General features: G+C 34.4%; 1 protein-coding gene across 1 annotated transcript in view; it reads left to right on the forward strand.

Moving 5' to 3' along the window:
- The window catches only part of LOC137643807 (neuroblast differentiation-associated protein AHNAK-like), a 180,070-nt gene extending 170,815 nt beyond the window's left edge, over nt 1-9,255 (forward strand). The window contains exon 8 of the mRNA XM_068376494.1: nt 1,127-9,255. Within this exon, the coding sequence (XP_068232595.1) occupies nt 1,127-6,948 (5,822 nt within the window). The 3' untranslated portion in view covers nt 6,949-9,255. The remainder of the gene's footprint in view (nt 1-1,126) is intronic.
- The last annotated feature ends 8,245 nt before the right edge of the window (nt 9,256-17,500 follow it).

Here is a 17,500-nt window from a genome sequence, read left to right on the forward strand (position 1 = left end):
TTAAGTTTAAGTTACCATCCTTCAGCTTGAGAGGTCATGGTGATGAAGATGAATTAAGCGACGAAGACAAAAGATGAAGGGGAAGATGAAGCTAGAGAGTGACTTAAGTTTATCAAAGGATACTGAAATTTCAGATGAGGAAGATGATGAAAACAAGAAGTCAAAAACAGGTCTTAATCTTGGCTTTAAGTTACCATCCTTCAGCTTGAGAGGTCATGGTGATGAAGATGAATTAAGCGACGAAGACAAAAGATGAAGGGGAAGATGAAGCTAGAGAGTGACTTAAGTTTATCAAAGGATACTGAAATTTCAGATGAGGAAGATGGTGAAAACAAGAAGTCAAAAACAGGTCTTAATCTTGGCATTAAGCTACCAACCTTCAGCTTGAGAGGCCATGGTAATGAAGATGAATTAAGTGATGAAGACAAAAGACTGAAGGGGAAGATGAAGCTAGAGAGTGACTTAGGTTTATCAAAGGATACTGAAATTTCAGATGAGGAAGATGGTGAAAACAAGAAGTCAAAAACAGGTCTTAATCTTGGCATTAAGCTACCAACCTTCAGCTTGAGAGGCCATGGAAATGAAGATGAATTAAGTGATGAAGACAAAAGACTGAAGGGGAAGATGAAGCTGGAGAGTGACTTAGGTTTATCAAAGGATACTGAAATTTCAGATGAGGAAGATGGTGAAAACAAGAAGTCAAAAACAGGTCGTAATTTTGGCATTAAGCTACCAACCTTCAGCTTGAGAGGTCATGGTGATAATGAAGAATTAAGTGATGAAGACAAAAGACTGAAGGGGAAGATGAAGCTGGAGAGTGACTTAAGTTTATCAAAGGATACTGAAATTTCAGATGAGGAAGATGGTGAAAACAAGAAGTCAAAAACAGGTCTTAATCTTGGCATTAAGCTACCAACCTTCAGTTTGAGAGGTCATGGTGATGAAGAAGAATTAAGTGATGAAGACAAAAGACGGAAGGGGAAGATGAAGCAGGAGAGTGACTTAGGTTTATCAAAGGATACTGAAATTTCAGACGAGGAAGATGGTGAAAACAAGAAGTCAAAAACAGGTCTTAATCTTGGTATTAAGCTACCAACCTTCAGCTTGAGAGGTCATGGTGACGAAGAAGAATTAAGTGATGAAGACAAAAGACTGAAGGGGAAGATGAAGCTAGAGAGTGACTTAAGTTTATCAAAGGATACTGAAATTTCAGATGAGGAAGATGGGGAAACCAAGAAGTCAAAAACAGGTCGTAATTTTGGCTTTAAGCTACCAACCTTCAGCTTGAGAGGTCAAGGTAAGGAAGATCACGAAAGAGATTTAGATTCTGACAATGAAGAAAATGTGGCAAAGAAAGACCCAAAGCAAGGATCACAGTTTGTTATAATGGAGAAAGAATCTTATAAAGTCAATCTAAACATGGATAATCTGGAAAAAGAACAGTTTGAGAGAGATGATGAGCAGGCATTAAAATCTAAGAGAGAATTTGGTTTATCACTAAAGGGGCCCAGAAATATTTTGCCAACCTTAGGTTTTCAAAGACAAGGTGACGGGTCCCAAGATAGCGACGATGACTCGAAGACTACAGGAAAAAGTTCCTCAACTGCATTCAAGGAGCCAGACATAAGTCATTCTCATGTCAGTATCGACAATCAGGGATCTGATATAGATGAGAAAAAGAAAGGAAAATCCTCAAAGAAAGGTTTTGCCTTTGGATTCAAAGCTCCTGATATTACCCTTCCAACGTTTAAATCATCAGAGGGCGATCGTGATAGAGAAGAAATATCTGATGAAGAGGGAAATTCGAAGAATGAAAAGGAGGAGAGAACTATTGCTATGAGTGTCAGATATCCAGAGATTACTGTACCAAAATTGGAAGGTCAGACAGTAGCTAAATTGCCACAGATTAGGGATAAAGAAGATGAAAGGAATGACAAGGAAGAAAAAAGGGGAAAGAATTTTGAATTCAGAACTCCAGGGTTAGATTTAGCCTCCCTTAAGATTGAAGGTGAAAGAACAGATGATGGAGAAAGGTATGTAGATAAGACTCAGAATAGAAGTAAGGAAGGTGAACAGGATTCAAAAAGATCTTTTGACATAGGCGTAAAACTTCCTGATTTCAGTCTCCCTACTTTTAGCCTCCATAGTAAAGGGGACAAAGTAGAAATATCTGAAAATAGTAATGATGAAAGTGAAAAGAAAATAAGAGACAAGGAAGATAACAAAAGAAAAAGTAAGATGGCCATTGAATATGAAAGCCACAGCAAAAAGGGAAAAGAGGGAAATGACTCGGATGACGACGATGAATATAGGGAGAAGTCAAAGAATCGTAAAATCTTTGGTGTTGACATAAATCCTCCCGATTTCAGTCTCCCAAGCGTGCAGCTAAGAACAAAAGACAGTCACCCTGATCAAGGATTTAGTGAAGATGAAGATGAAATGCCTAATAAGAAAGGTGAAAAGAAATCTAAAAAACGTTTTACTTTTGGACTCAAAGGACCCGATTTTAATCTTACTTCAAAGAACTCCAAAGACAATGTAGAACCACATAAAACTGATGAATATTCCGGCAATAAAACCAAAGAAATGAAATCAGAGAAGGTTTTGAACTTAGAATTTAAGGGTCCTGATTTCGGTGTATTGAACAGGAATTCTTCTGGGCACAAGGAGGATACAGCCCTAGTAGATGAAAATACAAAAAAAGAGGCTGATATGGAATTTAAGAGAAAATATAATAATGAATCTTCCAGCATTGATATAAGCTTACCAAAAGCACAGTTTAGTGATAAGGGAAAGCTTGGAATTAGCGTTAAAGCTTCAGGTGACTTAGACCATGATATAACGAAAGATGAAAGTTCTACGGCAGATTTCACTTATACTACCAAGGGTTTAGGAGCATTAAACACAGGTGGACCAAGTATAGGATACCATGATGAGCACAGCAAAGACCATGATCTTAATTTCAGAGGAGCTAATATCAAGTTACCTGCGATTGATAAGAAGAATGAAGGTGAATTTGCTGATGAATACAACAATACAAAGAGTAAAATCACAGAACGGGTAACTAAGGGCTTTGATGTTCAAATGCCTAGCATAAGTATTGGAAGATTCGAGAGAAATGAAAAAGATGCGGATAAAGAAAAAGGTAAAGTAATCAGTATGGAAGGAGACAATGTGGCCATATCTAAATTTGGCTTTAAAGGTTCTAAAGGAAAACAAGGCACTCAAGAAAGTATGCATTATGAATTTAACCTGAAAAGGGAACACAGCAATGAGACAGAACCTGTTTCCCCTGTGATGCTCTCCTCTTCTACTATGCTAAATACATCAGAAAAACACCACCAACCTGGTTCCAAATCCAAGCACAGTGTATCCAGCATTATGCTACCAAATGTGAATGTCAGCTTGCAAAAATCTGATGTTAATCTTATTTTACAAAAGAATGCTGGTATTGAATCAAATGTAGCTGCTGGGCATGGGATGGAACTTGATGTAGCTGAAGAGGACCACGGTTATAATGTTAGAAGTGACTTGCCAGAAGCTGATCTTGATTTCCATATGAATAACCCTAATTTATCAGGGATAGGTACAGAATTTGAGGATAAGAAACTCAAAAGTCCACGAAAACAATCAGAAGCTGACGATGATGATTCAAGATTTTCTCCTGGATTTGGAGTTGCATTTGGCTTCAAAGGATTCAAGAAGCATATTGATATAGAAAACATAGAAAAAGACCCATTAAATGACGATGCCAGCAAATCTACAGAACTAGTTTCGAAAGAAATTAAGATCCCTGGAATGTTGACTTCTGAAAGCATGGTCTCAATTAAAAGGCAGGAAATACCAGAGGTATCTCTTGAACCACCTAAGGCTCAAAAGAGTATTTCTGTTAAAGAAATAAATGCACCAATGCTTGAAAGTGGTGTTAGTTATCAAGGGCCTGATGTACATACAAAAAAGACAAAGAGTATATCTCATGAAGGCTTACGATCAAAAGGCAAACAAGAGGGTGATTTTGAGAGACCTGCTGGAAAAGCAAGATATGAAGAAGACGATGAAAAATCCAAGAATAAAAATAGATTTGGCCTAGGGTTTGGTTTCCGTGGCTTTGGTCGCTCATCAGACAGTGAAGATGATGGCAAAGAGCCTACTTCATTGACACCTGATCCTGATCGCCCTGACGCTAAAGAAGACAAGAAAAAATCACGTAGCAGAATGAGCTTTGGATTCAAAGGTTTCTCAAAATCTTCTGATACCGAAGAAGAAAATTCAGAGAAAGTTTCAGGAGCACCCATGGACAAAGATGGGGAGGATGAAAAACCACGAATTAAGAGTAAGGGAGGATTGCACTTCAGTTTTAAAGGAAGAAATAGCAGAAGCTCTGATTCAGAGGATAACAATGACCAAGAAAAAGTGGGCACTGATCCCCAGCCTGAAAGTGGGCACATCAAGCAGAAGCTCAAACCAAATTTGAGCTTCGGATTTAAAGGTAAAAGCAGTAGCTATGATATGGATGCTGCAGAGGGAAAAAGTGAGCTAAAGTCAGACTCTGAGGGTATTGAGGGTGAAGAAAAAGCATCTTTAGACACACGTGGTGAAGATGCCTCAAGAATTAAAGCGCAGAAAGGTCGTAGCTTTGCATTTAAGAGCCGTAGTGGTAAGAATACATCTGACTCTGAAGGTGGTGAGGTTGAAGAGCGAGTAGAATTAGATACGAATGGAGGAGATGAGAAGGTGAAAGAACAAAAAAGTAAAGGTATCAGATTAGGTTTCAAAGGTTTTAAGAATCTTAAAGGCAAAATCCAAACGGAAATCAGTCGTATTCGACATGACAGTCATTCTAGTGATGATGAAGCTACACGAGAAGGAACTGTCAATGAGCATCCGGATGCTCCTGAAGGAAAGAGAAAGAAAAACTCAAAAAAGAAAAAAGAAAAAGAAAAGAAGATTAAAAAAGAAGAAGCAGAAATAATTGATATTTCTGAAGAGAATTCTCATGTCTTAAACATTGCTGCTGCTGCTGCCAAAGATAACAGGAGAAAACGTACAGAAAAACCACATACTTCATCGTCATCAAGTTCCTCTTCTAGTTCAGAAGAGGAAAATGAATCATCAACAGAGGTAAAAAAGAGAAAACGGAATCGTGGAAGAAGTCGCCAAGTAACCACCGGTATAACTGAAGTAAATGTGAAGGATTACCCTGAAGAAGGGGAAGTGTCTGAAAAAATACAGGTTGTGAAAAGAGAAGTGAACATTATTTTGCCAAGGCTTGAATATTCTGGAGAGCCAAATAAAATGGACGATGCTGAAATTGCATCTAAACGTCGGGCTCCTGAGCCCCCTAGAGAAGCTGTTAGAAAACCAGAGAAAAAAGATAATGTGATTGTAAAAGAGGTAAAAATGAAGTCTTCACAGCCTCCAAAAAATCTTATTGAGGTAAATGAAGTTGTTCAAAGAACTGTAGTAGAAAGGCACATACCAATGCTGTCTCTCCATGATATAAATTCAACAGCATCAGATAGTGAAGGAGAAAGAGTCGTAATCAGATCTGAGCTAGAGCCAATTACATCCTCAACACCAAAGCACCCGCCCATTGACTCAGAGGAACTGAAAAGAAAAGCAGCTTCTCTTGGTGATCTTTCCCGATTACAAACAGAGCCTGAAGTGGTCAATGTAATATTAGAAAGAGCAATGTCTCTTGATTTCATGAGGGCTGAAGCAACAACGCCTGTTGAAAAAATCCCTCGACTCAATCACCCACTTCGCCTTCAGCTTCCTGATTCGTCTGCAACATCTATAGATGAGGAAGAGGAAACATCGATAATGGCACTCCGTGTTGATGGAGGAACAGGACTCAGAAGAGCTGGCCAATGGGGAACATTAGAAGAAGCCTTACAACTGAGAAAATTTAGTTCTAGCAGTCTTGTAGAAACTGTTTCTCCCAAATTTTTTGAGCCTGAAGGAGAATCTGTTTCCCACATTGAAATTAGTGGCTCCACACCAATAAACGAATCTTCCTCACAGTGGGTAACAGCATCTGAAACATCTAGGAGAAGTATTACTTTGCATAGGAGTGATGATGAAAGTGAAGATCCACCAGCCTTGCCGTCAACACCAGCTCCTGTTGGAGGAACTACAATTACATTGCTTGATGGGGACGCAACTATTTTGGGTGGTGGAGTAGAAGTAACTCCCCTGAGGAGGAGGGAGGATGTAGATGTCGTGGTTGTTCAGTCGGGACGTCCAACATCGAAGGAAAAGCAAGTGAGCAGTTTCAGTGTCCAGCTTTGCCAAGTATCACCTAAACAGGAAGTAACGCACATATCAAAAATGATCACAAGCAGTAGCAGTAGTAGTAGCCGTAGCAGTCTTAGTAGTGACAGTGAAGCAGAGGCTAACATGCAACTCCATGAAACTAAACGAGGGGAAGGAGTAACTGTCACTGTTGCTCCTCGTATTAGTAGTGTCGATGTGAGTGGAACTTCCTATTCTTCATTGCCTCCTCCTGTCCCACCCAAACCTCGTTCATCCCGTGCACAATCCCCCCCAGAATTAGTCGTTGCTCATCATGAGCCTGCAATGGTTACTGTAAGGGAAAATGGTGCTGTTGTAGTCTCTACAGATACCTTAACCCATACAGAAAATGTAACAATTACACCTAAGCATATGGAACATGTAACTATTGAGTCTGTTTCTATGAAACCAACCATCAGTGAGAGAGTTGTTGTTGATTCATCTGAGAATGGTAACAGTTTATCCAGCCATCTCTGCCAAATGGAAGTGGCAAGTATTCCGCAGAAATCTTTCACACAGATAACTGTTGATGGTGGTGGTTACACAGTGTCTGAAGGTGCTCTTAGTAGAACGCTGATAATATCTACCCCATCTGGGCCAACAGTGCCTTCTGGTCCAGATTCTCCACCTCCAACACTCCAGCCCCCTCATTAGTGATTGTTGAGAACTGTGGTATTTTAAACTGGTTAGTGAAGTATTATCTGTATGAAATCCTTCCATGTATATGATAAAAAAAAATTCAGGTCACTAGAACAAAAAAAATGGTGACTGCATTAGGAGTGCAGACTCACTATTTATCTATGAAATATATATTTTGTAAATCGTGTTATTTCATTGTGTTTCTGGAAAATGGGACCTGTTACTGTATCTATATTTTCTGTTATTTGGTTACTTGCTTAAATTACGAAATCATATGACAAGCAATTACAAGAAGCATTTGTATGATTTATGTAAGGTTAATGAAATATCATTTTTTGACTGTCAAGAAAATATTTGTCTTACATACCCATGCTATGTATCTCAAAACCAAAGTTTGCTCGCTTATGTATTTAATCATTACCTGCCATAGATTGGACTCATCATAATATGAAGTTGTACTGTTTGCTCAAAGATTGATCATTATTGATGTGTCCTGTAGCTCATGTTAGAAACGCTTGCCAGGTTTTTAAAAGCCATATCAAGATGGTGATTATGAAATTAAACTTAGTGATAACCACAGCTCGTTAGCAATTTTATCCAAAAAAGGGATAGCTGCCAAAAATTCTCCTTCATAATTCTTTTAGTTTTTTATTTTCTGCTGTTCAGTTTGCACTAGAGTTAGTTTTATTCCATGTTCATTCATTTTTATTGGCTCTTGTTTGCAGTGTGATGTCAGGTCTTTAAATATAAACTCAGGAATCAAAACCATAATGTTAATATTTTGAAATTTAAAAGAATGTTCTACATTTTATGATATTTGGAAGCTATTCAGACTAAAGAATTCTTTGGTGGAATTCTTCACATAATTGTGGTGAAGTTTAACCAAGACATGTTCATGGCTGTCTTTTCATGAGAACTGACACACGCACACATGGTATTTTTTTATGCTGTGGTGCTTAAGGTAGTCCGCTGATTCTACTAAATAGATAACCAGTAGAGAACAAAAATGGGTACGATATTTGGCAATGTTAACGGTAAAACGCTGATTGTGATCAGGACCAAACTGCTGGTTCTACCTACCTAGAAAGGGCTTACAGTGGTGCACGATTTTGTATTCCGCAACCGATGGTTATGTAAACATCCCATAAAAAAAGGAATGGAATAGCACTTGATAGCCCTTGTTTCCTGATGGTGAAAGAAGTATTCTGCAGCCTAACAGATTAAAAATGCATGACAAAAAAGAAAAGCAACAATTGATATGTATTGATGGTTCCTAAGCTTAGGATCTTGGGTACTGTGTGTTTGTTTGACAATAAAGGTGTGGTACTGTGAAGAAATGGCTGTTCATAAAAAAAGCACTATTGCCATCAGCAATGTTGCCAAGTAGCCTGGAATGCAGGGGAGTCCTCCTGATATCTAATCATTCTTGGAGTCGCTGCTCTCATTCCTTTCGTTTGGGGAGAAATTGCGGGACTCCAAATAATCCGTCCAATGAAAAATATACCTCTGATAAGTTGTAAATTAATGAGATCGACCTATAAAGGTTTATATTTTGTGTTATTCTTTCTTTTTTAGTGCTTTAGGAAAAAAAAGAATATTTTACTTGAAGATATAAAGTTTCTTAAGTCTTGTAGACATGTGACTGCTGTTCTTGATTGTTCTTGTGTAATGGTTAAAGGTCTAATAACGAAGTGTAATATTTTTCTTTATCTGTTAATTGACTTCCTCATATAAATGTAAATAAGAATAATTAATTATAGGAAATGATTGTTATTAACTAATATTTGTTATTGTGTATGTTGATAACAGTTATACAGTACTATTAGGATGTCACACTCAACTGTCGGAGTTTAGAATTTAAGGTATGGATGTTGGTGCCATACAAGACTTAGCTGGTCCGGTTGTGCTCAAAATGGAACTTGTAAAGGTCTATCTGATCAAGTTCCAGTGTCAAGAAATACGAGAAGGACACATACGTACGCCATAAAGGAACTCGGTACATTTGCGTACGCATGTGTCCGTTAGTGAAATTTTTTTTTTCCATAGTGTTACAAAAACATTTCAACAGGAGAAAACTTCTATTGAAAATCAAAAATTAATGTAATTTTTGTTTTGTTTTAAGGAAGTCATTTAAAAAGTCTGGGAAGCTTTAAATGTTTGCTAAATTATATATACAAAATAAAGATCATCTGTTAATTAGTTGTTTTGACAGACAAGTACAGCCAAGCAATTTAGGATGCAAGTTCTTTTCTGAAAGTTGTGTGATTTATTCAATATGTGTTCACATACAAAGTGCATTTTTGCATGTTTTTGCTTATAAATGTAGGATTATATATATATATATATATATATATATATATATATATATATATATATATATATATATATACATACATATATATACATATTTATATATATTATATATATATGTATATATATATGTATATATATATATATATATATATATATACATACATATATATACATATTTATATATATATATATATATATATATATATATATATAATGTATATATATCTATCTATCTATCTATCTATATATACATATATATATATATATATATATATGAATATACATACATATATATAAATATATAAATATATATATATATATATATATATATATATATATATATATGTATGTATATATATATATATATATATATATATATATATATATATATATATATATATAACAATTCAGAATCACCCATTTAAAAATCTATATATTTATGCCAAATCTGTATTATGTGCGCATATATAGGAATATATTCACTCATTGAAATCACTGTCTCATGCTTCTAGGACTTTTTTTTTATATCATTATAAGTGAAACTATGCATAGTTATATCAAATATATTGTATTTTGTTATCATAGAAATACTCTTTCATGTATCATTTTCTCTTTCCCATACCATAAAACATTTCTCTTTCTTATACGCAAAAGATTCAAAGCAAAACCAAAACCAATGTTTAACGTAAATGTCTGTTCTCTTTTTCATGTAAATGCGTAATAACAAACCAGTTTTTACGATGTACTAACATTGTGTCGTTCTTAGCCATTTCTCAAGAGAATTACAACTCTGTAGTATTAACTGAGTGGAATATTAGGTTATAACTGTTTGCTCACCGAAGGAATTTATTTTGGCATTTATTGATGTTATGGGAATTTAGAAGAAGTGGGTAAATAGTATTATCAGTAATACTGTTAGTAAATGAATGCATGTATATATATATATATATATATATATATATATATATATATATATATATATATATGCATGTACGTATGTATGTATGTATAAGGGTGTGTCTTTGTGTATAATGTATGGCTGTATGGCTGAAAGTATCGTAGGTTAATAGGTTGATAGAGTTAGGTCAAATGAGGTTAGAGATATAATTCTTTTTACATATCCGAACACACACATGAAATACAGGCTTCTTTTAAATATCTTTGACTTATTCAAGTACAGTAAAAGCCCAAGTATCCTCTACAAACCATATTACATGTGCCTGTCCTAATTTCAGCTAAACACGAGTAGCCAATCTTGAAATAGTCATTCAAGAATTTTGATAAATAGTTTGCACTTTCAACCTTATCTATTGCTTAAAACTAAGAATTAATACCACTGAACAACGTATGACAGTGAGTACACTGTTGTGCTTTCTGTTTGGAACATTTTGAGGAGGATTAGCTATCTATGCTGCTTAAGTGTTTGATAAAGCCAAAAACATCGAAAGTTTTGGAAGGAATGAGTAGCAATAATACATATTATTATAGTTTAGTGACAGAAAAAAATGAAATGTGGCCTTAATCTCCCAATACAATTACTCCTTGTAGTATGTTTTTTAGCTGAGCAATGAATTTGAAGCAATAAAGGAAAAGAACTGATAGTGTCTTTTATGCATAAATTCAATGATTGTCAAAATAAAAACAAAGTCTGGAAGCTTCTTTTGAAAATCAAAACAAAAAATTAATTGAAGAAAGCTGCTTTTGAAGTAGATAATGAGAATAAAAAGTTGTGTATCCAGTGAAAGTAGTGCAAGTTAGATAACCATTTTCAATTAATACTTATGATAATCAATAAATAATGCTTGGATAGCCCTATTTAAGAAACATGAATGTAAACCACCTAATGACTATGTTGTTATAACCCCACTCAAGAAAGGCATGTTAAAGCTTCTATATTTTTGTGCTGGGATAGTCCCATTCAATAAACACTGGTTCAGGCCAGCAAGTAAACTTCTGTGTTGGGATAGCCGAATTCAAAAATGACCAGATCAGGCCCATAGGTGTCGTCTGTGATAGGATAGTCCCTTTCAAGAAAGACCCCTTTAGGCCACCAAGTTTCTTCGCTGAGTTAGCCATACTCATGAATATCTAGATCAGACCATAAAGTGTCTGTTTTAGGATAGTCCCTTTCAAGAAATACCCCTTCAGGTCACCAAGTTACTTCGCTGAGATAGCCACACTCATGAATAACTAGATCAGACTGATAAGTGCCTGTGTTGTGATAGCCCCATTCAAGAGAGACCATTGCAAACCATCTAAAATCTATGTTGGGATAGGCCCACTAAAGAAAGACGAATTCAGACTATTCTGGTGTCTGTATTAGAAAAACTATTTTCAAGAAAGCCATTGTTAATCTCTATGTTGACTAGACATACTTAAGGAAGACCAATTCAGACTACTGTGGTGTCTGTATAAGAAAGACCATATTCAGAAAGGCCATTGTCAATCTCTATGCTGGGCTAGACCCACTAAAGAAAGACAAATTCAGGCTTCTCTGGTGTCTGTCTTAAAAAAGGGATTTTGACGAAGGAAAAATCTATTTCTGAGCGAAGAACCAAGAAGGCCAATGTTTCTCTGTAATGAATCAACGTCATTCAAGAAAGACATATACAGGCTACTAAATTGCTGTGTTTGAGCTGCATTTAATTAAAAAAAATGGTTCCTGGCCCCGATAGTATTTCAAGTTGTGTTGATAATTGTGATTATTGCACAACATTCAATTGCTATGATGGGATAACTACAGCGTAACTGATTAAGAAGATTAGTATATAGAAAGTGGTAACTAGCCTTTAATGAACACTATATATGTACTGTAGTATGAACTTATGCATAATGAAACTTAAGATTTAACTCGCATCTTACCAATATAAGACAGACTCTCTCTCTCTCTCTCTCTCTCTCTCTCTCTCTCTCTCTCTCTCAATACTAGTGCATACTTGTTTAATAAATGTTCTCTTACACTGTATTTAAAAATGCCTTTCGTACCTGATACTTACACCCGCCAAATTATGTCACCCTTCAATGTATTCCCCGTAAGTACACAAACTCCATAACATTTATCACTTCTTCGCATGGGTGTTTGAGCATGTCGATTGTCTCAGAGATAAAAGCACATATTTTAGCCTCTTTATAATCAAATTCAACCATTAGGATGCTGAACCAAATATGAATATACTAAGATGTTAACCTTCTTTTTTTTTTTGAGTTCTCATGTTGAAAGAATGTCAAGCATAATTACCTCTTTACCAATATGATTATGTATCTATGGGCTATTGGTGAGTCTGTGGTCTTCCACTAGTTTCCCTTGAATGTTTCATTATGAAAAAGTCCCTTCAATGTACCAGAAGAGTTCTCATCTACCTCAGTCTTAATGTACAAGGAATCTAATGGTAAGAAATACAACGTACAGTGACTTGATGATGGTCGCACAAAGAGGTACATACGCACAATATTTTTCTTTTCGCCTTACACCTTATTCCTCTTATGAGGGGATGGAACCAGAACAAAACAGCCCGATGATTTATCAGCATGCCTTGAAAGATGAGGTTGCCACACTCAAGCCCCGTGACTCCACAATAGTTTGCCTTGCGTGATTTTGTTTTCCAGACAGACCCATTCTTAATCACTCACAGAATAGAAGCGTCTTTGTTTTGATTTCCAGACAGACCCATTCTTAGGCACTTACAGAATAGAAGCGTCTATGATTTTGATTTCCAGAGAGACCCATTCTTAATCACTTACAGAATAGAAGCGTCTATGATTTTGTTTTCCAAACAGACACATTCTTAGTCACTTACAGAATAGAAGCGTCTATGATTTTGATTTCCAGACAGACCCATTCTTAGTCACTTACAGAATAGAAGCGTCTATGATTTTGATTTCCAGACAGATCCATTCTTAGTCACTTACAGAATAGAAGCGTCTATGATTTTGATTTCCAGACAGACCCATACTTAGGCACTTACAGAATAGAAGCGTCTATGATTTTGTTTTCCAGACAGACCCATTCTTAGTCACTTACAGAATAGAAGCGTGTATGATTTTATTTTCCAGACAGACCCATTCTTAGTCACTAACAGAATAGAAGCATCCATCGATTGAAGTCAAAAGCAAAATAGTTACAAAACACATCGACAAGCAGACAAACAGATACATAGATAGATAGATAGATAGATAGAAAGATGCTAGATATAGGTAGATAGATAGAAGGACTGATTGCCTGTTATGCAAGTGTATGATAATACGATTCGTATCACAGATATGGATGTAGATAAATACTGTATGCGAATATATATATAGGTAAAAATCCTTTTTTTTTTCTCATAAAGTTGTTAAATTTCAATGAGAATCAGGGTTTTGTTTTAGAGTATTTCGCTTTTACCCTCTCTCTCTACTTATTTTCTATCAGGTGTAGAAAATATATTGTTGAATGTGCATCAAATTTATATATAATAGGTAAAAAATAACTAACATTATATACAGATTATATACGTATGTACGGATAATATAGCATATAAATATATACGTGTATGTTAAGCCATACATATAATGTATGTGTATACAATAATGTATATACATACAGCAACTGAAGATTATTTTCAATATATATATATATATATATATATATATATGCATGTATGCTTGTGTATACTTATACACACACACACACACACACACACACATATATATATATATATATATATATATATATATATATATATATATATATGTATAAATATGAATGTATGTGTATGTGTATATATACATATATGTATATATAAGTGTGTATATATGTGTATGTATACATATATAAATGCATAGATACAAATATATGTGTGCATGTATATATGTATACAGTATATGTATATGTATTAAAATAGTCTATATATATACATATGCATATTTAAATGTATACATTATTTACACATAACTATAACTGTATGGCTAAGTACATAGTTGTATCACTGTCTTATTTTCCAGTTCATATATAGTTATATTTTAGATAATAATCAACATATGTCAAAAACTGTGGTTGTGTAGAAATATAAGCTTAAAGATTTATGAATAAAATTAACTTCAATATATAAGCTAATCAGAGCTGTTTCATTTCTGGTCCTTGTCCATACAATTTTTTTTTTTTAAATCACTCCATAAAAAAAGGATAATATTATATACTGCTTTTCCAACAAGGGTTGTAGCTTAGAAAGTAATAATAATAATAATAGTAATAATGATAATAATAATAATAATAATAATAATAATAATAATAATAATAATAATACTGTTCACTTGTTAATGCTACAAAAGATGAAAAATCTATTATTATTATTATTATTATTATTATTATTATTATTATTATTATTATTATTATTATTATTATTAAGCTACAACCCTAGTTGGAAAAGCAGGATGCTATAAACACAGGGGCTCAAACAAGGAACAAATAGCCCAGTGAGGAGAGGAAACAAGGAAATAAGAGAAGTAATTAACAAGTAAAATAGAATATTTCAAGAAAAATAACAACACAAGAATAAATATTTCATATATAAAGTATAAAAACTTTAGCAAAATAAGAGGAAGAGAGATAAGATGGATTAGTGTGCCCGGGTGTACCCTCAAGCAAGAGAACTCTATTACAAGATATGATATCAACAATATTCTTATCCCGAGAAAATGTCTGTCCAAGGTTAAACATGGTAAACTTAATTTTTAAAAGAATTATCTAAAAACAATTTTTAAAATGCTATAATTATCTGTCTGGCTCTTATAAAGACTCAGTAAACTTCTTTAATAAAGAGTATTCGTCATACCATGAAGATGATTTAACAAATATGATTTAATTTGAATTATAGAATTAGGGCCACATAACCACCGAGGCATTCTTACGTACAAAGAAGTCCATACGTATCACACATACCCAGACGCATTATTCATACGCCTTCTAGCTTTAGGGCGTATGTTCGGTATGGTATTTATGGATAAGCCCTCACTTCCTAATTCAGTTAAGGACTTAACAGTAGCGACATGTAACAGTAGGAGAAATGCAAGGTGGTCAAAGAGGGTCAGAGTGTTTAACCTTTGATAGTGTTGTTTCAGCTTAGCGAGGAAAGTGTGCAGTTAATCCGGTTAACTTGCTAACGACCTCTGCTGACTGTTAAAAGATATATAATCTCCACCTTATGCAATCTTGACTTATTAGTTGGCATTTCAACTTTTTTCTCCTTTTCTTTCTGAGTTCAAGGTCAGTTGAAAATACTATTCACGTGTTTAGAATCTTTTTTTCTGGTGATTCTTCGTCTAGCAGTACCAATCAAACTTTGGTAAACCCCTCATCAGGCTGGGAGGAGCGAAGCGAAGAAATAATCTTCATCATAGTTATCATTTCAACTTTTTTTCTCATCTTCTTTCCGAGTTCAAGGTCTATTGAAAATACTATTCACGTGTTTAGAATCTTTTTTTTTTCTGGTGATTCTTCGTCTAGTAGTACCAACCAAACTTCGGTAAACCCCTCGTCAGGCTTGGAGCAATGAAGGGAAGAAATAGTCTTCACCTTATGCAATCTTGACTTATTAGTTATCACTTTAACTTTGTTTCTCCTTTTCTTTCTGAGTTCAACTTCTATTAGAAATACTATTTACGTGTTTAGAATCATTTTTCTAAAGGGGATTCTTCTTCTAGCAGTACCAATCAAACTCTGGTAAACCCCTCGTCAGGCTGGGAGGAGCGCTTTTTCTCCTTTTCTTTCTGGGTTCGACTTCTCTTGAAAATACTATTCACGTGTTTAAAATCATTTGTCTAAAGGTGATTCTTCTTCTAGCAGTACCAATCAAACTCTGGTGAACCCCTCGTCAGGCTGGGAGGAGCGAAGGGAAGGAAAGTTTCCTGTTTGTTCTTTTTTTATGTTGGCTAATCCCCAAATTGTGGGAAGTGCCTTGGTAGGTAGGTAGATTCTTCGACTGGGCTTTAATGGTTTAACGATATAATACGGATACTGATAAAGATAGGGAAGTGGGGAATATGGGGAAAGGATAAGTACCCCTGGATACAATTCAGTTTATAGCCCGATACGTCAATAAAAAGGCTATGATGGTGAAAATCAGAATTACAAAATACAAAAATATTTGTATGCGAGAAATTGATCAACAAGTTTTGATTATTATTATCATTATCATTATTATTATTTATTATTATTATTATTATTATTATTATTATTATTATTATTACTTACTATGCTACAACCCTAGTTGGAACAGCAGAATGCTATAAGCCCAGGAATTCCAACAGAGAACAAATAGCCCAGTGAGAAAAGGAAACAAGGAAAAATAGAATATTTTAAGAACATTAAAAACATTAGAATAAATATTTCCTATGAAAACTATAAAAACTTTAACCAAACAAGAAAAAGAGAAATAAGATAGAATAGTGTGCCAGAGTGTACTCCTAAGCAAGTGGATTCAGTCATGACACAAATACCTTTGTAAGCTATGCTGACACGGTCTCTCACAAGCCTTGTCCTTTTCTTGGTCGAAAGGGTTTCTTACAAAATATAAATATATATATATATATATATATATATATATATATATATATGTATATGTATATATATATATATATATATATATATATATATATATATATATATATATATATATATATGTTACGCTAAATGTGGATAATTGCCAAATGTGTACATTTTGCAATAAATTTTGCCTATTGTGTACAATTTGCAGGCACCAAGCGCTGTAAATTGTACACAATAGGCAAAATTTATTGAAAAATGTACACATTTGGCAATTATCCACATTTTGCCTAACATATATATATATATATATATATATATATATATATATATATATATATATATATACATATATATATATATATATATACATATATATATATATATATATATAGAGAGAGAGAGAGAGAGAGAGAGAGAGAGAGAGAGAGAGAGAGAGAGAGAGAGAGAGAGAGAGAGAGAGAGAGAGAGAGAGAGATAAAAAAAAACAGGCAACAGTTTCAGAAATATTTGGAAATACATAGGTCATATCATGAAAAATAATCTTTTCCATGTAGTCTTACCGGAAAAGAGATAATTCGAATTTTAATTCTTTGATGTGGAATTGTTATTCAATATACTTTCTTCAAAGCTACGGTCCCCATTTTGGATTTTCTTTAACCCTTTCACCCCCAAAGGACGTACCAGTACGTTCTTGCAAAACACTGTTAATTACATGTTTTTACATATTTTATG

The sequence above is a fragment of the Palaemon carinicauda genome, chromosome 7 (genome assembly GCF_036898095.1).
Source record: "Palaemon carinicauda isolate YSFRI2023 chromosome 7, ASM3689809v2, whole genome shotgun sequence".
Lineage (NCBI taxonomy): Eukaryota > Metazoa > Arthropoda > Malacostraca > Decapoda > Palaemonidae > Palaemon > Palaemon carinicauda.